Source organism: Tasmannia lanceolata, unplaced genomic scaffold (assembly GCF_043159265.1).
Source record: "Tasmannia lanceolata isolate RefF3 unplaced genomic scaffold, GAP_Taslan_0.1 ptg000008l, whole genome shotgun sequence".
NCBI classification, from domain to species: Eukaryota; Viridiplantae; Streptophyta; class Magnoliopsida; order Canellales; family Winteraceae; genus Tasmannia; species Tasmannia lanceolata.
In genome coordinates, this window is record NW_027518685.1 from 28326379 (window position 1) to 28349209 (window position 22831).

The 22831-nt window shown below is 36.7% G+C and overlaps 1 protein-coding gene across 1 annotated transcript; it reads right to left on the reverse strand.

Annotated features, from left to right (window-relative positions):
- Window positions 1-15652: 15652 nt before the first annotated feature.
- On the reverse strand, window positions 15653-22713 carry LOC143882855 (MA3 DOMAIN-CONTAINING TRANSLATION REGULATORY FACTOR 3-like). The gene is made up of 3 exons (XM_077386252.1): window positions 18571-22713; window positions 16338-16432; window positions 15653-15931 (listed from the first exon to the last, which is right to left on the reverse strand). The coding sequence occupies exons 1-3, from the start codon at window positions 18785-18787 to the stop codon at window positions 15653-15655; spliced, it is 591 nt and encodes a 196-aa protein (XP_077242367.1). The 5' UTR covers window positions 18788-22713.
- Window positions 22714-22831: the final 118 nt, after the last annotated feature.

Consider the following 22831-nt stretch of genomic DNA (forward strand, 5'->3'; position numbering starts at 1 on the left):
GATTGATTCGGGAAGAAAACGCAAATCTTGTTATCGACAACAACTAGGCGAGAGTGGAATGAGTCAGAGTATACGTGGCATGTGTGATTGATCGGCTGAATGGAAATTGGATTCGATGTGCTAAGAATCAACGGCTTAGATAACACAAGAGGATGTTGTCGGTTTCGTAACAAAAATCTATATTCGAGTGGGACCAAAGGGGATCTCATCTGATGAACTTTGTAATGCCCAACGATGTTGATCACCCTATCCTAGATAGCGTAGGGTCGGTTTGGATGCACGACAAAAATAGGAATTTTGCAAGCCTTCCCGTCTTTAAAATCAGGGGAAATGACCAAATAAAAGGGTTTCTACTAACTATGACATGTGAAGAGGGGTGTTTTCTAAATCACCAATCAATAGTGCATATGACGAAAATGCCCTTGACTCTCTCTCTCTCTCTCGCCCTCTCCCCCTCTCCCCCTCTCCCCCTCTCCCTATCAAATCACCTTTTTGAAATGATTACATTTAGAATACAAATCCCAAAACCCACCTTTTTCCCTCTTCTTCTTCTTCCTCCCACCTACCAAAAAAAAACGTAAGTATGAAAAACCCAAAAACCTCCATTTTTGAAACCCAAAAACCTCCATTGTTAGATGTCAAAAGCTCCATTCTATTGCTGAAAACCTCATTTTTAGATGTCAAAGCTTTCCTAACCCTTCATTGCATTGCACAACGCCTCCATTTACAACAACTATTGCAAAAACACGTTATTGGATTCCGAAATCGCAAAAATCTTCACTAGAAACCACCATTCCATTACACAAAGCCTCCATTCAATGGAAATGTGTGTATTTCTAGCCCTCTCCATTCTCTTTCCATTATAAGGGATCATCAGTGCAAAAATTACTTTAAACACTTTATAGTCATTGTTATTTTACTGTAAACCACTAATTTCTTAAGTTAAACCACTATTTCACTACGATAAACCACTACTGAAGTGGGTGTTTATAAGTGGTTTATCTAGCTTCTTTGGTTAAAAATCCTCAGTAGTGGTTTATAATCCTAAGTAGTGGTTTATTAAGGCTTACCAGTGGTTTAGAGTGTTTATAATTGATTTATAAGGATTAACAATGGTTTAAAGTGTTTATAAGTGATTTATACAAGGTGAGCAGTAGTTTATAGTGTTTATAAGTGGTTTATATAGGCTTATCAGTGATTTAGAGTGTTTATAACTGGTTTATATAGGGTAAACAGTGGTTTATCTAAGCCTATCAGTGATTTAGAGTATTTATAAGTGGTTTATATAGGCTTATCAGTGGTTTAGGGTATTTATACATGGTTTATACAGGGCAAGAAGTAGTTTATAGTGTTTATAAGTGGTTTATATAGGCTTATGAATGGTTTAGAGTGTTTACAACTGGTTTATATAATGTAAACAGTGGTTTATCTAAGCCTATCAGTGGTTTAAAGTGTTTATAAGTGGTTTATATAGGCTTATCAGTGGTTTAAAGTGTTTATAATTGGTTTATACAGGGTAAACAGTGGTTTAGAGTGTTCATAAGTATTTGATATAAGCCTAGCAGTGGTTTAGAGGATTTATAAGTGTATGATATATGGTAAACAATGGTTTAGAGTGTTTATAAGTCGTTTATATAAGCGTAACAGTGGTTTAGATTGTTTATAACTGGTTTATATAGGCTTAACAGTGGTTTAGAGTGTTTATAAGTTGTTTATACAGTATAAGCAGTGGTTTATATAGGGGTAGGCAGTAGTTTAGAGTATTTACAAGTGGTTTATATAGGGTAAATAGTTGTTTAGAGTGTTTATAAGTTATTTATACAGTGTAAGCTCTGGGTTAGAGTGTTTATAAGTGGTTCATGTAAGCCTAGCAGCGGTTTAGAGTGTTTATAAGTTGTTTATATAAGCCTAATAGTGGTTTATAGTGTTTATAAGTGGTTTATATAGGCTTAACAGTAGTTTAGAGTGTTTATAAGTTGTTTATACAGTGTAAGCAATGGTTTATAGTATTTGTAAGTGGTTTATATAGGGGTAAGCAGTGGTTTAGAGTTTTTACAAGTGGTTCATATAGGGTAAACAGTGGTTTAGAGTGTTTATAAGTCGTTTATACAGTGTAAGCACTGGTTTATATAGGGGTAAGCAGTGGTTTAGAGTATTTACAAATGATTTATATAGGGTAAACAGTTTTTTAGAGTGTTTATAAGTTGTTTATACAGTGTAAGCAGTGGTTTAGAGTGTTTATAAGTGGTTCATGTAAGCCTAACAGCAGTTTAGAGTGTTTATAAGTGGTTTCTATAGGGTAAGCAGTGGTTTGGAGTATTTACAAGTGGTTTATATAGGGTAAACAGTGGTTTAGAGTGTTTATAAGTGTTTTATATAAGCCTATGAGTGGTTTAGTGTGTTTACAAGTGTTTAATATAGGGTAATCAGTGGTTTAAAGTGTTTATAAGTGGTTTATATAAGCCTATCAGTGGTTTAGAGTGTTTATAAGTGGTTTATATAGACTTAGCAGTGGTTTTAGAGTGCTTATAAGTTGTTTATTTAAGATTACCAATGGTTTAAACAACTGAGAGGGAGAGACTACCAACCTGTGAGAGGAGGTTCACTCAGAATCAGAGGATAACGGAGAGAGGTGCACGAACTTGCGGGGCATTGTGACCCTCTAATGGACGGTTGGGATCATCCCATGAGAGAAAGAGGGCATTGTGGCCCTCTAATGGAAGGTTGGGGTCATCCCACGAGAGATAGGGGGCATTGTGACCCTTTAATGGACGGTTGGGTTCATCCCATGAGAGAGAGGGGGGCATTGGGGCCCTCTAATGGACGGTTGGGATCATCCCATGAGAGAGAGAGAGGGCATTGTGGCCCTCTAATGAATTGTTGGGATCATCCCATGAGAGAGAAGATAGAGAGGAATTGTGGCCCTCTAATTGATGGTTGGGATCATCCCATGAGAGAGAGAGAGAGAGAGAGGTGACGGTATTTTAAAAATGAGGGTATTTTTGTCCCAAACCCATGCAAACCAGTCACCGTCACTCTAGATTGGTTATTTCCAAGTCTCCCCCCTTGACAGGTCATTGTCATATCAAAGCCTCTTTTTTTAGTATTTTCCCTTAAAATTACGTAAATGTCCCTATATATCTTTAATATTACAGAAATAACTCATTTGTTTTTTCGGTTGGTAAGCTGGGATGGAACAAACAAGTCCTTTATCCAATGAGTTATAGGCTCAATCCCTACGGAAATAACTCATATAATAGAAAAATGAGAAATGACCAAAAAAAAGGGCTTTGATATGACAATGACATGTCAAGGGGGGAGACTTGGAAATGGCCAATGTAAAGTCTTTTGGACGAGAATGCCCCTCACTGTATGTTTTTCTCTTTCCCTCTCCCTCTCTCTCTCCCCCTATCAAATCAAATTACAGGTGATGATTAGCTTTCACTTTTTTATTTTCAAAACCCCCAACCACCTCTCTCTCTCTCTCTCTCTCTCTCTCTCTCTCTCTCCTGTTTTATTTTCAAAACCCCAAACCACTTCTCTCTCTCTGGCGTTCTCTCTTCGGCCCTCTCTCTCCCCGTCACAGGCACAAAAGAGGGCGCTCCCCACACGGCGGCTCACTTCTCAGGTTGGTACCCCTCTCACTGTCACTTTCTCCTTCTTCTTTTTTCAGTTACTGTTCCCATAAATTCTGGAAAACCCCTAATTTTTTTCAGTTATTGTTCTCCTTAAGTTATTGGGAACACATTATTGAAAAATGTATGGTTTAAACTAATAATTTCTCAGACATTATTGATTTAAACACCTAAATTTTGGAATATCAATGGTTTAAACCAATAATCTGTGAACAATCATTGGTTTACACAACATATTTTTAGAAAATCAGTTGGAAAATATCTAATTTTTGAAACATTCATGGTTTAAACCTACAGTTTGTCAGAAATTATTGATTTAAATCATTAAGTTTTGAATTATTAATGGCTTAAACCAATACTTTGGGAGAAATATCTGGTTTAAACCCCAAAATTAGTTGAGAAAACCTCTAATTTTTTAAAAATTAATCGTTTAGACAAATAGTTGATAACAAATTATTAGTTTAAACCCTAAGTATTTTGTAAATCAGTTGATAAAGACCTAAATTTCACAAATGGTTTAAACTTATAAGTTCACATGCATTATTGGTTGAAACACTTAAATTGTGAGAAATCATTGGTTCTAATATTTCTGAAACCACTTGAGAAAACCCCTAATTTTTAAAAAATCAATGGTTTAAAACCTATAGTTTTTAACCCATTATTGGTTTAAACCCCTAAAGTTTGAGAAATAAATGGTTTGAAGCAATAATTTTTGAGAATTCATTGGGTTAAACCCGTAATATATAACAAATTAGTTCAAAAAAGTCCTAATCTTTTAAAGATCAATGGTTTATACAAATAATTTCTGACACATTATTGGTTTCTACCCCTAAATTTTGAAAAATCAATTGTTTAAACTACTCATTTGTGAGATATCATATTTTTAAACCACTAATATTTTTAAAATCAGATGAGAAAACCCTTATGCTCTGTTTGGTTGCCGGGTTTTTTTTGTTCCTGGGAGTTATGTGGGAGAGTTAGTTAAATTTTGGTCCCATCCCATGTTTGGTTGCCTTTTAGCACTAGGTTTATTTTAATCCCACTCTTGTAATGATTACTTGTGGGGTGAATTTTTTAATCCCACTTTTGTAATGATTGCCTTTTCATCCCATCCCAAGATAACCCCAGGAACAAAAATAAACTCAGGAACCAAAAATAAGCTTGAGAAGAAAAAAAATTTCTACCCAACAGTTCAAGCAACCAAACAAAGGTTTTTTTTTTCCCACCATAATCCGGTCAACTAAACATGGGTTTTTATTTTACCAGGATACTTCTAGGACTTTTTTTTCCCATCTATCTCCCAGGGTATTTTTTTCTCCCACATAACTCCCAGGAAAAAAAAAACCCGGCAACCAAACAGAGCATTAATGTCTTAAAACTTCATGGTCTAAACTTACAGTTTGTCAAAAATTATTGATTTAAACCACTAATTTTTGAACTATTAGTATTTTAAACGAATACTTTTGGAGAAATATCTGGTTTAAACCCCAACATCAGTTGAGAAAACCCCTAATTTTTTAAAAATTAATGGTTTAGACAAACAATTGATAACAAATTATTGGTTTAAACCCTAAGTATTTTGTAAATCAGTTGATAAAGACCTAAATTTTCACAAATCAATGGTTTAAACTTATAAGTTCACATACATTATTGGTTGAAACACTTAAATTGTGAGAGATCATTGGTTTAAATCCCTAATATTTATGAAACCACTTGAGGAAACCCCTAATTTTTTAAAAATCAATGGTTTAAAACCTATAGTTTCAAACCCATTATTTGGTTAAACCCCTGAAGTTTGAGAAATAAATGGTTTAAAGCAATTATTTTTTAGAATTCATTAGGTTAAACCCGTAATATATAACAAACCAGTTAAGAAAACTCATAATCTTTTAAAGATCAATTGTTTATACAAATAATTTCTCACACAGTATTGGTTTAAACCACTAAAGTTTGAAAAATCAATGGTTTAAACCAATAATTTGTGAGATATTATATGTTTAAACCACTAATATTTTCAAAATCAGTTGAGAAATCCCCTATTGTTTCAAAGATCAATGGTTTAAATCAATAATTTCTTAAACATTAATGGTTTAAACCCCTAAGTTTTGAAAAATAATGGTTTAAACCAATATTTCTGAGAAATCATTGATTAAAACCCGTAATATATCAAAAATCAGTTGTAAGTTTTGAACGATCAATGGTTTAAACCATTAGTTTCTCAGAAATTATTGGTTTAAACCCGTAAAGTTTTGAAAATCAATGGTTTAAACCAATAATTGTTAAGAAATCATTGGTCAAACCCTCAGTATTTAGAAAATCAATTGAGAAAACCCTTAAACTTTGAAAGGTCAATAGTTTAAACCAATAATTGGTTAGAAATTATATGTTTAAAGACATAATATTTCTGAAATCAGTTAAGATAACCTCTTATTTTTGAGAAATCAATGTTTAAACCTATAAATTGTTACACATTATCGGTTTAAATCTCAAAAGTTTGAAAAAAATAATGGTTTAAACCAATAATTTGTGAGAAATCAGTTGTTTTAAACACTGAAGTTTGAGAAATCAGTTGAGAAAGCCCGTAATTGTTAAAAAAATCACTGGTTTAAACCACCATTCCATTGCATTGCACCAATACTAACCTCCATTCCATGGAAAGGTATGTAGTTCCCTTTCCATTCTGCTCTCTTTTCATTTTTAGCACGTTTAAATTGATTTAAACAACTTCTAATCAATTTTTAATTTTGTCTTTACAGGAGAGAGGAACGAAGGGCTTCTTTTGTCTTACATGTCGACGGCATTCTAAAGGATGTGGTATCATTTGAATACGTCGGCGGGAAGAAGTTGCCTCTTATTGTGGGTCGGGGAACAAATTTAGAGATTTTGACAATCTAATTCATAGCAAAATTGGGACCAATCGAAGTGACGTTTCTCTATCTATAAAGTGTCGATATATTTTTGACCTATCTCAGATCATCTTATATGATATTCGAGATGACGAAGACCTTGATCTCAGATCATCTTATATGATATTCCCGTTGCCACTTGAAGTAGTCGAGGCCGAGACGTATGATAGCTGGGTATGGTTCCTGCATTTGTTCCGTCAGAATTTCATTTCAGCAGGACAAGATGTCATCACGATTGGGTTTGACCGGATGAAGGGGTTGCCTATAGCCGTAGCGGAGGCTCTGCCAGGGTCGCACCATTTCTATTGCATCCACCACCTCAGTGCCAACTTCCATGAAAAATTTAAGAGTGAAGATCTCTGGAAACTTTTTATGAATGCTGCATATTCCCTAAGGGAAGATGCTTTTAAGGATGTGATGGAGAGTATTAAAAGCATGAGTAAAAGCGCAGAAAAATGGATATTGGAGATTCCTAAACGAAATTGGGCCAGCGCGTATTTTGAAGGTTCTCAAGACCATGCATAAAATCAAGTGAAACATTTAAACAACTGGCTGGCGTGTTGAATTTTTCATGTAGGTGACCTGTTTTTGCACCCAATACAGTTTCAATGTTAGATTTCTTCATGAAGTCCGAGTCGTCAACTGAGCAATTCAACTAGTGAGGATTCATCTGAAGATTATGAAGTTATATGGGAATGGCCTAGCATTATGTCTAGATATGTTTTTTGAGAAATTTTACTGTTTTATAACCTATAATCTACAGGCTTGAATTTGCGCCTAAGAAAATTATTTACTCTCTCTATATTTCTCTCCATGAATGAAGCACACTCACTCTCACAAGAAAAAGATATACAAATGAAAAGCCTAAAGTCTCTCAAGAATAATCTAGGGTCAAAGCACAAGAGATAAGCCTAATACATCCAAGGGATCCAACCATCATATAGCAACTATAGAATTATAAAGCTAGTACAGCCCAAAAAGATCCAACAACCATCCAAAAAAAAAATCCTAGTATTGTCCAAACCAACAGATGGCTAAAGGTGCCCACCCATCACGGATCTGTCTGATAAGGGCTGCCTGGTTACTCCTCCGTGTTTCGATCTTTGTGATCCACTTTAATAGGCGTGGATGTGCATCTGGAGCTGAAGGTAGTATGCTCAAAGAGCCACACCTGGAATGAAGATAGACAGTCAGTCTTTAGAGAACAAAAAACCAAACTAACAAAAGAGTAATCATGTATATAATATATGTACTCTTTACCTGTAGCACAATAGCGCATCCGGTGATATATCCCGTCTTCCCGTTCTTGGAATATGAATCCAATGACTCTACCAGGAAGTCGTAGACGGGGTATGCCCAAGCAATTCTCCCCACTGTCTCTGCTCTTAAGTAGGGGAAGATGCAGGATTTCGTCCTGTGATCCACAGGGTCAGCCCGGGCAAAAAGCACAGAGCAGCACAAGAGCAGCAACACATGTCTCACTGTTGCCTACTGATGCAATTTCATCCGATCTGGACTCTGCCCTGATAACATCTGCAATCTCACCAAATCTCGCCCAAGTACCGGAAAACCTCCAACCTTCGACCTCCTCTGTCGAATGCCAATCTACCCGTATTATATCCCCTATAAAGGCTTAGGCTCAATGCCAATGCTAAATCCCTGACCTCAAAGGGGACTAATATGCCACATATTTTAAATGTCCTCGACTTCGGTATCCAAGATCGCACGAGGACGGTCACTATTATCTTGTGCAATTTCAGACCTTCTAAATTAAGCAATGCCCCAAATGTGCTGCTCTCTAACATATCAGTATGTGCTTTCCTCAACTCAAGGGACCTGAAGCAGTAGTGAAACTTAGAGGGGCAGCATCTCGACGTAGCATAAGACGCCTGCAAAACAAACCATTATTAGATATATACAATATTTTAAAAAATACAAGGCTTAAAAGAATAACGGAGACATTACCATGGTTTGATGAGATGATCACTAGGTGGAAAAGATGGAATCAAATCCAATAAATCAGATTTGGACCTGTTAAGACAGAATGTGATGAAAAAATGTTAACAACTGATTTAAACCAACTGATTTCTCAAATATTAGGGGTTTAAACCAATGATTTCTCATAAATTATTGGTTTAAACCATTAATTTTTCAAGATTTAGGAGTTTAAACCAATGATTTATATCAAATATTGGTTTAAACCATTGTTTTTCAAAACTTAGGAGCTGATTTCCGAAATAGAAGGGGTTTAAACAAATGGTTTGTCATAAATTATTGATTTAAACAATTTATTATTCAAGATTTAGGGGTTTAAACCAATAAGGTGTGAGAAATTATTGGTTTAAACCATATATTTTCAAAAAATTACGGATTTTCTCAACTGATTTTCTAAAAAATAGAGGTTTTAACCAATGATTTATAAGAAATATTAGTTTAAACCATCATTTTTCCAAAACTTAAGGGTTGTTTTCCAAATAGAAGGGATTCAAGCTGTTTTTCGAAATAGAAGGGATTCAAGCCAATGATTTTTCAAATATTATTGGTTTAAACCATTTATTATTCAACATTTAAGGGTTTAAACTAATAATGTGTGAGAATTATTGGTTTAAACCATACAGTTCCCAAAAATTAGGGGTTCTCTAAACTGAATAGGGGTTTTAACAAAATATTTCTATCAAATATTGGTTGAAACCATTGTTTTTCAAAACTTAGGGGCTGATTTCGAAAATATAGGGTTTTCTCAACTGATTTGGGAAAATATAGGGTTTCCTAAACTCATTTTCTCAATTTTAAACTAATGATTTCTAACAAATTATTAGTTTAAACCAAACTTTGGGGGTTTAAACACATAATTTGTGAAAAAAAAATGGAAGCAATTAGGGGTTTAAACCAAACTTTAGGGTTCTAAACTATACATTTCTAAGAAATTAGGTGTTCAAACAAAACTTTAGGGCTTTAAACCACATATTTCTAAAAAACATAGGGTTTTAAACCAAACTTTAGGGCTTTAAACCATAGATTTCTAAAAAAAATTAGGGTTTTAGTTGCTGATTTTCCAAACTGAAAGAGAGAGAGTACCAATCCTAACTTATTGGTTTGAGTCTAAACTGATTTGGAAAAATTATAGGGTTTTCTAAACTGATTTTCCAAAATATACGGTTTTCTCAGCTGATTTGGAAAAATATAGGGTTTTCTAAACTGATTTTCCAAAATATTGGGTTTTCTCAACTGATTTGGAAAAATATAGGATTTTCTAAACTGAATTTCTAAATCAAACTTGGTGGTTTAAACCAATAATCTGTGAAAATTTTAGGAAAAATTAGGAGTTTAAACCAAACTTTAGGGCTTCAAACCATAGATTTCTAAAAAAATTAGGGGTTTAAACAACTGAGAGGGAGAGACTACCAACCTGTGAGAGGTGGTTCGCTCAAAATCAGAGGCTACCGGAGAGAAGTGCACGGACCTGCGGGGCATTGTGGCCTTCTAAGGGACAGTTGTGATCATCTCATGAGAGAAAGAGGGCATTGTGGCCCTCTAATGGACGGTTGGGATCATCCCATGAGAGAGAGAGGCATTGTGGCCATCTAATGGACGGTTGGGATCATCCCATGAGAGAGAGGGGGGCATTATGGCCCTTTAATGGACGGTTGGGATCATCCCATGAGAGAGAGAGGGGGGCATTGGGGCCCTCTAATGGACGGTTGGGATCGTCCCATGAGAGAGAGAGGGGCATTGTGGTACTCTAATGGATGGTGGGGATCATCTCATGAGAGAGGGGGGCATTGTGGCCCTTTAATGGACGGTTGGGATCATCCCATGAGAGAGAGAGGGGGGCATTGGGCCCTCTAATGGACGGTTGGGATCATCCCACGAGAGAGAGAGAGGGGGCATTGTGGCCCTCTAATGGACTGTTGGGATGCCCATGAATGAGAGAGAGAGAGGCATTGTGGCCCTCTAATTGATGGTTGGGATCATCCCATGAGAGAGAGAGAGAGAGAGAGAGAGGCATTTTAAAAATGAGGGTATTTTTGTCTTAAACCCATGCAAACCAGTCACCATCACTTTAGATTGGTTATTTGCAAGTCCCCCCCTATTGACAGGTCATTGTCATATCAAAGCCCTTTTTTTTAGTCATTTTCTCTAGAAAAAGTAGAAATTATCGTTTAATAATTATTTGATGAGGAATGATAGATGGAAGGGCCCTCTTTATGCAAGGGCCGGAGAAGGCCTTGAATAGATCACGTCATTAAGTGCAAACGAATTCAGTTTCTCAACCGACTTTAAATATGACGTGGATCTATTCAAGGGCCCTTCTCCTGCCCTTGCATAGAGAGGGCCCTTGCATCTATCATTCCTCTTATTTGATTAGATTAAAAAGGGGGGAGTGATAAATCAACCCCCATATATCTTAAATCGACCCCTTTTAACCTAAAATGTTAGGGGCATGTGAGTTGATTTAAGGTATATGGGGGTCGACTTATCATTGTCCTAAAAAACAAAGGTAGAAAATGTTATCATAACAGGGCCGGGATGGAGGCAGACAATTCCCCCCCCCCCCCCCCCCCCCCCCCGCAGTGCGCGGGGCAGGGCGGGGAATGCAATTTCCGGACCACCTCATTGCCACCCCCACATATTACACCTTTCACACCACTTGGGGAAACTAATTTATCATGAAAAAAATATCATGGTTGCCAGACTTGGCTTTAGTGTAACAAAAACTTTAGTCGCTCTAGACAATGGGAGGGATGACTTTTAGTGATGTTTATTGTAATTGCCTCCTAGTGCATGGAAAACCTTTTCTTTATTTATTGGTCTCTGTCATAGCTAGGTGGTGTCCCAAAAATTTTCTTGAGAAGATGATCCTAACCCTCTTGTTGTTGTAAAATGGACAAATCTAACCCTCTTATGGAGACACATGTGAAATCAAGACAAAAGATCGCGGGAAAAAATAAATCAACGGTTGAGCTTTTCTTAACATGTAAATATCCCGTTTGGATGCCGAGAAGAGTTTGATTTCGATTTCTCACATTTGCAGCCCTTTTTTGCGTCGTGATTTGGATCCGGATCAAATCCCTGGATTTCCAAATCAGCGACTGACAGTGAAAAAAATCAGATTTCCAGATATGCTGTGGAAATAAATAATTGGAGATCCACAGATTTGGCAGTTTCCTTTACCCTCTTTGCTCCTCAACCTCTCCCCTCTACTGGGAAGTACCCCTTCCCTCTCTCTCTCTCTCTCTCTCTCTCTCTCTCTCTCTCAACATGAGCTAGCAGATCTATTCATTTTGTATTCAAAACTCAATTCCAAAACCAAATACAAAATATGAGGTATCCAAATGGGCCCTAAGTTTATTTGTACCTTATTTCTATTTAAACTATGGGATTTGCTAGGCAATTTCGTGGAAAGCCAATTCACGGCTCACTTTTGTAGGAGAGAACGGCCACATATTCTCTCTTTTTTAGCGGATTCTGTCTTTTTCATTTTATTCATCTGTTAATCTCCTGCAAAAGTGAGCCGCGAAATGGCTTTCCGATTAATTGCCTAGTAAATCTCACACTTTTGTAGGAGAGAGCAGCTACATAGGCTCACTTTCTAGCAGATTTTGTCTTATTTATTTTATCAACTAAAGGTGGGTGATTATCCTCCTGCAAAAGTGAGCCGCAAAATGGCTTCGGAGGAAATTGCCTAGCAAATCCCCGATACTACATATACAATGGGAAAACTTTTGGATGGTCGTCAGATAATTTAAAACCTTATAAATGCAAAGCTTCTTTAAACCATTAAAATGTAACTTCTTAGAGCCATCACATTTCTTACCCATATGCATTCCTATGGTGTTAATTAGTGGAGGTCGAGTGAAAGATTCACCAAGTGTGAAATCCCATTGTATTCAAGAGTAAGGATTTGTTGGTGATTCTGAATCGAAGACGGGGTAGATCTAAATACGGTGTGGAAAGACCCAAATCGATATGAATGGAAGATACTTACGTCCTATTTGGATTGTAGGAATTTTCTGGAAAAGTTTGGAAAGGAAAAAAAACATTTCTAAATAATTAAACTTTTTAACACATGAAAAAAAAAATGACTTGAACCAATCCTATTCAATTTTTACTTAGAGGGGCCTTCAGAGTACGATAATATCCCTTTAAATTAAGCATAAACATATTATTTCCCTGTAAATCATGGAAAGAAGAAATTTACCAAAGAAAAGAATTTCCATTAGAAATGTTTTTCTTGCAATCCAAACAGAGCCTTATGGAACTTGTTTTTCTTGAGTCTCTGTAGCTATTAGATCCCTTATAGATGTAAAGTTCTTCATAGCTGTTTAATACCTTACATTTTTAGACTTTTGTTCCATATTTACCCTAAAAAATTAAGCAAACTAATATCTGGGCGCCCATGTTTTGATAACAGGACAAACTTGCCTTGTTTTACATGTTTTAACCAGTTCTCAAAGGCCATTACAAATTCCAAAGAAGCTCTTAACAACTAATCAGAGAATGTAAAACAAAGTGAGTTCATCCTAGTACAAAAACTGGTTGCGCGGAAATTAGTATATAAAATTAATTGAGTTTTTATACGGTGCCTACAGTGAAAGCGGTACCACCCTTGATATTTGATCCAACAGAAGCCGCTTAAGAATAGTTATTAAATATCTTATACAGGTAAATTTCTCTACAGCTATTAAGTATATGCAAATTTCTTTATAATTATTGAATACCTTTAATACCCTTTTTTAAAAAACTTTTGGCTCTATTTCTACATTATAAAAATTTAGTAATGTGTTCCTTTATGAATAAATTTGCCAATAATATCACCATAATTTCTCATGGAAAAACGGGGTTTGGCTCCAAAGACTCCAAAAGTTGGGGAGTTTAACCAGTGTATCAACGACAATTGGGCAGTCCTTTTATGTATTGAATCTATCGGTGTTTCCCTATATTGGGTTAAACATAAAAAACAGGCTCTAGAGCATACTCTTGTATCATAAGAGTTCATGATCCAAAACTTTTCTCTCTCCTTTGCTTACTTCAAGAATATTGCTATCACTGATCACAAACCCATTACTCTTCATCTCAGTTCTAAAAAGTGAACTAATATACGTGGACATTATCACTTTTTTTCTTCTCAAAAGTGTGCCTTAGATGTGTGAAACAACCAATTTCTCCAAAAGCTTAAGCTGTTAGAGTTGGTGTTACTTGGTCATTTATATTTCAGCACCCCCCTTCATTTATATTTCAACGATGTGACATTTTTCTTCGACGAAAATAAGAAAACGAAAATGATCTAAGATAGTAGGGGGCACCTTAACTTGACAAATTGATCTCCACCATTGTTGGGACCATCTTGGACCGGAGGAATACGATTGATGCCATCAACTTTGCCTAAGCAGAAAAACTTTGAAAAGGCTTGAAATTAGAAAACTAAAGCCGGTACACACAAGCTTGGTCGTGGAAATATCAAGGAAAGAGAATAGAAGAAAGAGCTCATACGCTATTCATGTGTTAAGAGAAGAGAGGATGAGATATGTGGAGGAGAGGAGTTTTTAACGTATCAAACAAGAGACTAATGTCTCTTATGTCGACCAGGAAAACCTCAAAGGCTTTAAAATTTAAAACTATTAGCTATTCATGAAAAACGTGTGGAAAGCATAATGAAAAATGCATGAAAACGTTTGAGAAACAAATACAACGGGTGTAATAGGCTATTAGAAAGGAAAGGGAAGGAATAAACAGGTTGGGGTATAAAAATTTCCTTTTTTTACATCTCTCTCTCTCTCTAATACAGTAATAATTAATGTTGTTGGTGGTTGTATTTTATGTAAGGTATTATAGAGTATTAATTCTCGGATATGTGTTCTCCATACTACCGACATCTAACCATGTGGCACTTCCCTCAACTCTGTCTTTGTTCTACCTACGTTTCTGGTACACTAGCTTTTATAACTGTCTACATGGCAAGAAGAAAACCTTGTGACCTCCTACAGCTTGCTAGGAGGGAGTCTGATATCACTGTTGTCTTGACTTGACTGCATTTGTGATTGGTGCCGCTGCCACAATCACGTTAGACTCCGTAGGACCATAGCTGTTGTAACCACTGTAACGAATTCCAATGAGGAAACTAAAGAAATTTTTTGTTCATACATACAAAATGTACTTTGAACACCAATCATTAGGTACAATGAATAATGTTTCTTAAGAAGGATTTTGTATTAAGTATTATAAATTATGAGCATTGGAACAATGTTGGCTCCTTGTCTGAGCAATGAGATATAAGAGATTATAAATTTAGGCTATTGATATTGGCACTACCATGTTTTGACAATGGGACAAACTTACCTTTGCATTTATCATTTAACCAGCTTGTCTTTTATTAGTTATTACAATTCCCAAAAAAGCTCTTGGAAGCCAATCAAAACAGAAAAGAATTGCTCGACTTTTATTAGTTATCACAATTCCCAAAGAGCTCACAGAAGCCAATCAAAACAGAAAAGAATGGAGTTCATCCCATTATCAAAATATAAATATGGGGTTGCGAATCCCAGTAGCCTAAATTTATGGAGCATTGATTATAAGGGCCCCACATATACAAGGAAACAGAAGTTAAGAGAAGGTTTCTCCACTAAAACTGCAACTCTACTTGGTTATTTAAAATTTTAAATGAATACTAGATAAGCATCAACAGCTTAAAATTTTATAATTAATCACCTCAAGAGAGTTCACACTGAGAAATAAAACTATCCCTAACTCAATCTGTTTGGTTAAGTAAGCACTCCTTGAAATGAGAAAACATATGCTTTAGTAGACAACCAAAAACAGAGGACGTGTCGGATTCCAATACCTCAGGATTCACCACAACACTTCTAAATCACTTCACAATTACTGTATGTTTTGAGTTTTATCCATCCTAATAGCAAGTTATTTACATGCACATAAGACATTGTATTTACTTAACCTATTAAAATTTGAGAATTGATTAAAATATTTTGGTGAATCCATCTTTCTTTTTGAGGTTTGTCGAATCCGACACTCAATATCCATGTCGAATTTCGACACCCTTACCCGATGCAACATAGAATGGAAGATACCAAAATCTAAAGCTTCTTTTTTTTAAAAAAAAAATGGTAAGTCAACTATATTAAAACAGGGAAGACCGAGAAAGTCTCCAAAAGGATTACAAGGAAATATAGAAAATAAAAATACAATAACCTCGAGGAGGCAATTTTTGACAAAATAGTAAGCATGGCCTGGAGAGCCTAGATCTCTTAATTCATTTGCGGTAGAGATGACATCATCAGTTGCAAAGTATTCTTCCACGACCACAGTAACCTTCTTTTTGTCGTCCTCCAAAGCTCCTGGTGATTTGCTAGCATTTAACTGTAAGTTTTCCTGCAAGAACGGTGAAGTTATGAATGAGAAATTGGATACACTAGGAACTAGAATTATTAGTGATTATATGTATGCACATACAAAAGTTTCAGGTATCTGGCCAGTTCCAGAAAGACAAGTTACTCTATTTACAGAATTTGTAGAAGTTCCAGGCATTGGTTGCACAGAAATCAAGCACAGCTAGGAACTATGATAAGCTCAGTGTATTGGGCATGTCTCAAAAGTGTCATGCATTACATCTATGTTTTATTGTCTAAATAAGAACTCGTAACTAGAAAACTGTAAAAAAATATAGGCATAAGAAAAGCGAAAAAGGAAAGAGACGAAGAAGAAACATAATAAATCCATCCTATTACAGAAAGAGAGTGAAAAGGTGGTCCAGGGCTCTGTAAAATTAATTGGATACCTCATTGCTATCATAGTTCGGATCATTAGGGTCAAGAATACAATCATTTCCTGTATCAAGTAATCCTCCCCATGTACCTTTTCCGCCTGAGCCACCTGTTCAGATTTTTTCAACTAATTAACAGAGTTGGAAAGAGCATTGCAACCACATTAAAGTGCAAACAAATTATTTAATAGAATATCCAATAAAAAAAGCACATATAAAAAAAGATACAAAGAACATGATGAAAGGATATGTTCTGGGTCGGTCGGGCTAAAGAACAGAAAGAACTTGACTGTAGAAATATACACACATTTTTGTCAATGGGGTCATAATGAACTATTTTAATGTACCATTTCCTCTTCACCCAACTATATATTACCCATCATACTTGACTTTGTGGGCTTTAAAGTGAGCGTGACTGAATTAAGCCCCCATGGGGCTGAAAAATATAATGGACTGAAAAGCAAAATGAAGAACAGAAGCACAATAAACAGATACCTGATACCAACAAATAGTTATACATATACAGGAAAGATTGCACCACGAAAGGTGCAAAAGTGTTGAAAAAGTTTGAGCAGGACTTATGGCAATCTTTTTTATAGCTGATTTGCAAGAAACAGGATTTTTTTTAAAAATTGACTTTTACTACTATCGAAAGAGGTACAGGAGGGGGACAAGCTGTCCCCGAAAATGGGTGCGGGGATGTATCCCGACACACCTACATTAGTTTAAGGCAAAGATACTGTTAGAAGTAGATGTGTTAGCCTTAAGGGCATAGTAGTCTTTTTGTATTTTCTCCATTCATATAAATACATTAGTGAGGGGGAGCTCCCACTCACAACTCTTTTCTCCTATCTTCTTCTTCTCCTCACTCTTCAACAGATACATAGTAATAGATTAACCATTGCCATTCCCCACATTCACAGATTGGGTTTGAATGGCCATCGTATCCAACAATACCCCCCTCTTTTGCTAATCTATCCGCCGCTTCGCTCGCTGACCGCTTTCGATGCTCAATTATAGGACGCATAACACGGCCAAATCTCGTATTTCCGCAATATAGTTTTGAAGCCTCCAAGGACCTTTTGAATTCGCCGTGGCCCATGCTATTGTGTTTGAAGAGTCCCCTTCAATGATTAGTGGTTCGGACATATTGTTTTTCTTCCATTTGATACCGAAGTGTAGTGCCCTTACCTCGGCCTCATTTGCGTCACAGATTCCCGCCAGGCCTGAGTATGACATGATAACCCTTCCTTTTGCATCTCGTAATAAACCGCCAATGGCGGCCCTTCCTGGGTTGCCTACAGAGCTACCATCAAAATTCAGCTTCATCCATCCCTCCAGAGGAGCTTTCCATTTCGGGAGAACCTTCTTCTCCCATATAACCGCGCTCCAGTTTCTCAGGATCTCCCCTAGTGGAAGAAACCCTGGATCACCTCCATCTACATTGTCCGTTCACTTTCCAGATTTGGATGGGAGCATTAAAATCTTTTGCAGTTGCTTGGGTTCTCCCAAGAACTGTCAGAAGGGTTTTATTGAATAGGACGGGAGGTGTTTTTGGCGATACAGGACAGGCTTTGTGGAAACTACTTCCATATGGCTATCATAAGGAATATATGGAAGGAAAGGAACAATCACATATTTGGTGAAAAGTATGTAACGGATTGGATCGGAAACAAAAATCGAACTCGTTACATGGGTGGAAAAAAGTATGGGGATCAACTACGGACTAGGCAAGTTACCAAAGCTTAAAAACTTAGTAGATCATTGAATCACCCGAGCTGACTCAGTTTTACCGAGGAGGAGTTCTTGTTTGATTCCACATTTTCCCTACCGCGTAAATTAAAAAAAATTCATTGACTCACCTAGTTAATAAAAAATTGACTGTGTCACTGATTGACTCACCCAAGTCAACTTAGTTTTACCATCTTAGTCCAAAATTTTAAACTCTGGGACTTAAAGTGATATGGTGTAGTGCATAATATTCCTATCTAATAATTATAGAAACATCCTTTCTACACATATAGTTTTTCATGTTCCCAAGGAATGGGTTGTTACAACTTACAAGGAAGGCGGTGCCATTTCCATATAGCTGAGGTGATTTGGTGAAAAAAATGAGTGTTTCTTTCTTCTAAAAATGATGCAGGTATACAGACCCAATTGAAGGACATGCAGGGATGAAGTTAACCATCTTATGTTTTTCGAACTTTTTACATGTGATTCAAAGTACAGAAGGAATGCCTCATATTACCTTTTTTGGGACGGCCATCGCGTCCAGAATGTGAATGCCTATCATGCTTGGCCGGACTCCCTCTGTTGGATCCCTGCTTGCCGTGATGTGTCTTAGGGGACCTTGGGGACGTGGAAACTTCCAATGGTGAAACAGCCATTGGATCCACACTCTCCGACACAGACTTAAGTAGTTCTTGATGCTCTTCTGATAGGAAACCATCATTGAACTCCATCATACAAGAATAGTGAATTCCACTCAGAGCTCCTTTGTTTCAAAAATCCATGCACAATAGCATTCTTCTGAAACAACTACTGACACAAGAATTGATCCAGATGCTTTGGAGTTCTCATATAAGCAGTTTGCATATATCTGTCATGGCACTATCCACTGCTTAACTTTTCCACACTATGTTTTTAGGTGCCTACTACTTCTCTTTGCAATGAAACAAAATTTAATGAATTTTGATATCCGTTGCCCCTACTCCAGGAAAAAAATATCAAAATTAAAAATATAAACGAAATAAAGAACGAATTAAGCGAAAATTGTAGCTCAATCAAAAGCTAAAGTGATAAGACTGGTCCACCGATCCAAGGAAAACATCAAACAATAGAAAACAGTGAATAAGTTAGAATGAACTCGATTATGAATAAAACTTAACTCTAAATTCAAGTAGTAAGAGTAACAAACAATATAGGTTTAATATCATTCTAACAAACTGACCCATTCTTAAGACATGCTTACTACATTTCTCTTTGCAATATATCAAAATGAATCTTGATAAACTTTGTCCCTGATCCAGATAAAGCTTATCAAAATTAAAAAGATAAATTTGAGAATAAAAACAAATATTGTATTTCATTCAGAGCAAAGCTGAAGGTTTAACTCCAAATTTAAGTAGGGAAGGGATCTGTTTGGTGCTTCACTAGGAAATTCCCTTATCTTGCCTGACCTCCAGCCTAAGGTGCTTCTTCCTTCATGCGATCCATTTGGCCATGCTTGGCCTGGACACTCACTGCCTGAGCACACTTCCATTGGAGAGGTGTTTTCTGTGACTTTATAAGTCCCGACATCACACATGTCAGGAGGTTTGACCGTCCGTGGGGTTCTTCTCTTTGAATGGTCGGCTTGGTTGTACTCATGGTGCTGGTTTGATAGCCAAGGGTCTCTGCTTGGGGTGGGCAGCCAAGTAGCCTGGGTGACTATTTTCGGCCGCGAGTGACTAATGAGGCAGCCAGCCTTTCGCCATTGCTTGGAGGCATCGGTGATTTGCATCCACATTCCGAAAGTGGCGCCAAGATGCTTGATGATAGGTGGGAGGCGCGCACACCACCTGGTAGTAAGCACAGAAAACACCCAATATTTCTATAGAAAACATTTGTAGGCAAAATCTCAGATCAATTTGGGAAAATATTTCTACTAGGTGAAGGTGCAGACTCTAGAATTAGTATTGAAAGTAATCGCAGGTCAATGCATATATTGGAGTGGGCATAGCAAGCCAGACCAAGCTGAAACAAATTCTGAAGAACCAAGATTTCAGTCACTCTCTCTTTGGGACAGTCCGAGCATGACCTCGAATTTGGAACCATAGTTTTGATAGAAGAAATATTGATAGGATGCATGAACCAGGATTGGGTCCTTTCTGCTCCCATATTGAAGAAACTTGTTTTTGTTTATTAAAATGGGATAACACATATAGATAATTATTCATCCCTAGATGTTTGGGCTGATTGGGAGTAGTGGCAATGGGTTTTAATAGGATGGATCAAGATATAGAGGGAGAGAAGGAGAGTCCTGTTTTATACCACTTAAAAATGAGGGGGAGAGATGCCTCCACCCCATGGGCACCTGGTCCTGGCGTGGTGCGTTCGCCTTAAAATCATAGAATGTGAGTCCTATTTTTATACCACTGACATTCTCTTACTAGTCATGCATCAGTAATAGAATGTGAGTGTCATATTTTTACACCACTGGCATTTTTTTTCTTGTCAGTGGTCAAGAGAATCCACACAAATCGTATGAATCCACAGAAATATTTTATACACTCTCAATCAAGGGGTCTTGGCGTTATAAATGCATACTATAGCCGGATCATATGAGGAACACAAATCAATGGCAACAGAACCCACACAAACCATGGAAGAACACAGAAACCTCAGAACATGTCAAACAAACAAAAAAGGATTGAAAAATAAATTTCAGAATAAAATTAAAATACAGAAACATTATTTCATAGGTGGATCACAATCATTTTGAATGTTTTCAAGCTCTTCAAAACCTAGCATTTCTCTGATTTAACATCATAACAATATTTGTTAATTTACACAGCAATCTAGCATATATGTTTGTGGCATTTCCTCTAGTGACAGAACACAAGAAGAAGAGCAACGATTATCACAATCTCAAACACGATGATGATTATCTCAAACACCTAGAACAAATATCAAGACATACAACCCTAATAGAAATCCAGGAAAACCAATCACAACAATCACACACTTCTTCAGCTACAATCAAAGAAAATTAGTAAAAAAAAACCTAGCTTTCTGCGAATCAAATCTATTTCCCACAGATCAGGAACAATACTGATAAATTATTAAATAAAAGCTACTTTAGACGAGAAACCCACATGAAATAATAAGAAGCCCTAATCAAGGAGGGGAAAATTATAGTCAATTGATCATAGCATTCTGGCAAGGCATTTCAACAGATCTAGGCAAAATCCAACTCTATCAAAGAATAAACAACCCAATCTAGAACATAACTGCAGAAAAAACACACATTAAAGCTAGAATATTGCTGATTTGAATCAAACACAGATCATCAGAGTATGTTCACATCCTAGGGAAATTAACACAGAATCAAGAGAGGAAAATGGCAAACAAATACAATGCTGAATTGAGATCCTAACAAATCTAATCTTGACTGACACTAGGGCAAACAATGTAAGTAAACATAGAACGGATAGATGGGCTTGCATTAGAATTTGAACCACCACAACTACACACATTTTGAACTAAGATTCTATTCCATCAAACCTATTTACGTGGGGGCACAACCTATTTACAATATTTTTGGGGCACAACCTATTTCTGGAAAATACAGGACTACAAGGGCTTAAACCATATAAAATCTCGATGGTTTCTACGGGCACCCGCGGGTCCACCCGACCCGGCCAAGTTTTGACGAGACTGGGCTGGGTCAATAAATTTCAACGGGTCGCTAATTTATTGACCCGGACCTGTAAATTACAGGTGGGCCAGGTGTACCCGCATGTCCGGATCATTTTTGTGAAGTCTATGTACAACCAAGGTTTTAAATTTCGGGAGGACAGAAACGTTCCGAAACCGACAACGCTGAAATTTACCAAAATTTGGTCGAAATTTTATAAATTTTAGAAATTTCGGTGAAATTTTTTATTTAGCTTTGGTAGAAATTTTAACGTCAAAAGTTACTTCTTTTTTAACTTTAAATTCAAGGGGAAGATTCAAAATTGAAATCTCCCTCTTGTTTTCAAAGCTCTTGTCCTTTGTCATTTAGTGTGACTAACCCAATACCTAGGGTGTCTGGAGTGGGTTTCAACTCCAATACAAGAATGTTTAGTCCCACACTAGAACTTTCAAGAAAGTTTCACCTTCTTATAAGAAGTGGAGTGAAAGAAAGGCTTGTGCCTTTTAGGGGGCATTGGAATTTGTTGGGTGAACCGGTTTTACATAAACCCAAGCTCATATAAACACACGCGCGTGCGCACAATGGTTTGGGTTTATAAAAAATAACTTTTTGGTAAAAACAGTTTTGAGTTTTTTCATTAATTCCTAAACCGTTTTTTATTTTCCCACACATTTTTTTGTTATTACAACCATTAATGTGAACCGTTTCATATCCTCCAACAGTCACAAAAGTGATGTTTGGGAGAGAAACGTTTTCTCCCTTAAATGAGTGTTTATTCCTCCAACAGTCACAAAACTGATTGTTGAGAGAAACATTTTATTTCTTTAATGTGTGTTTATTCCTCCAACAGTCATATTTCTTTCTATAAAAGAGGGAGAAGGCAGCCCTCTTCCACATGAAAATTACAGAGGAGTTTAGAGATTTACATCAAAAGATTTGCATCTATGTCATTCTAGATAATTAATACTCTAGGGATTTCCCTCCTGTTTTCTCCATCCTCCTCCTCCATTCTGCTCCGTATATGAGCACAATTCAAGGTGATTCGAAGTGGACCAATTAGCGAGTGCACGCGGACTGGAGCCTGTTTAGGCTGTTTTATCTTAGAGCGTCG

What these genes read in the sequence shown, in the direction of transcription:
- LOC143882855 (XM_077386252.1), bottom strand. Translation starts at nt 18,787, where the DNA reads ATGATGGAGTTCAATGATGGTTTCCTATCAGAAGAGCATCAAGAACTA. An exon ending in CGATGGCCGTCCCAAAAAAG is followed by an intron (nt 16,433 to 18,570) that starts GTAATATGAGGC and finishes AAATCTGAACAG; the next exon opens with GTGGCTCAGGCGGAAAAGGT. An exon ending in CGAACTATGATAGCAATGAG is followed by an intron (nt 15,932 to 16,337) that starts GTATCCAATTAA and finishes CCGTTCTTGCAG; the next exon opens with GAAAACTTACAGTTAAATGC.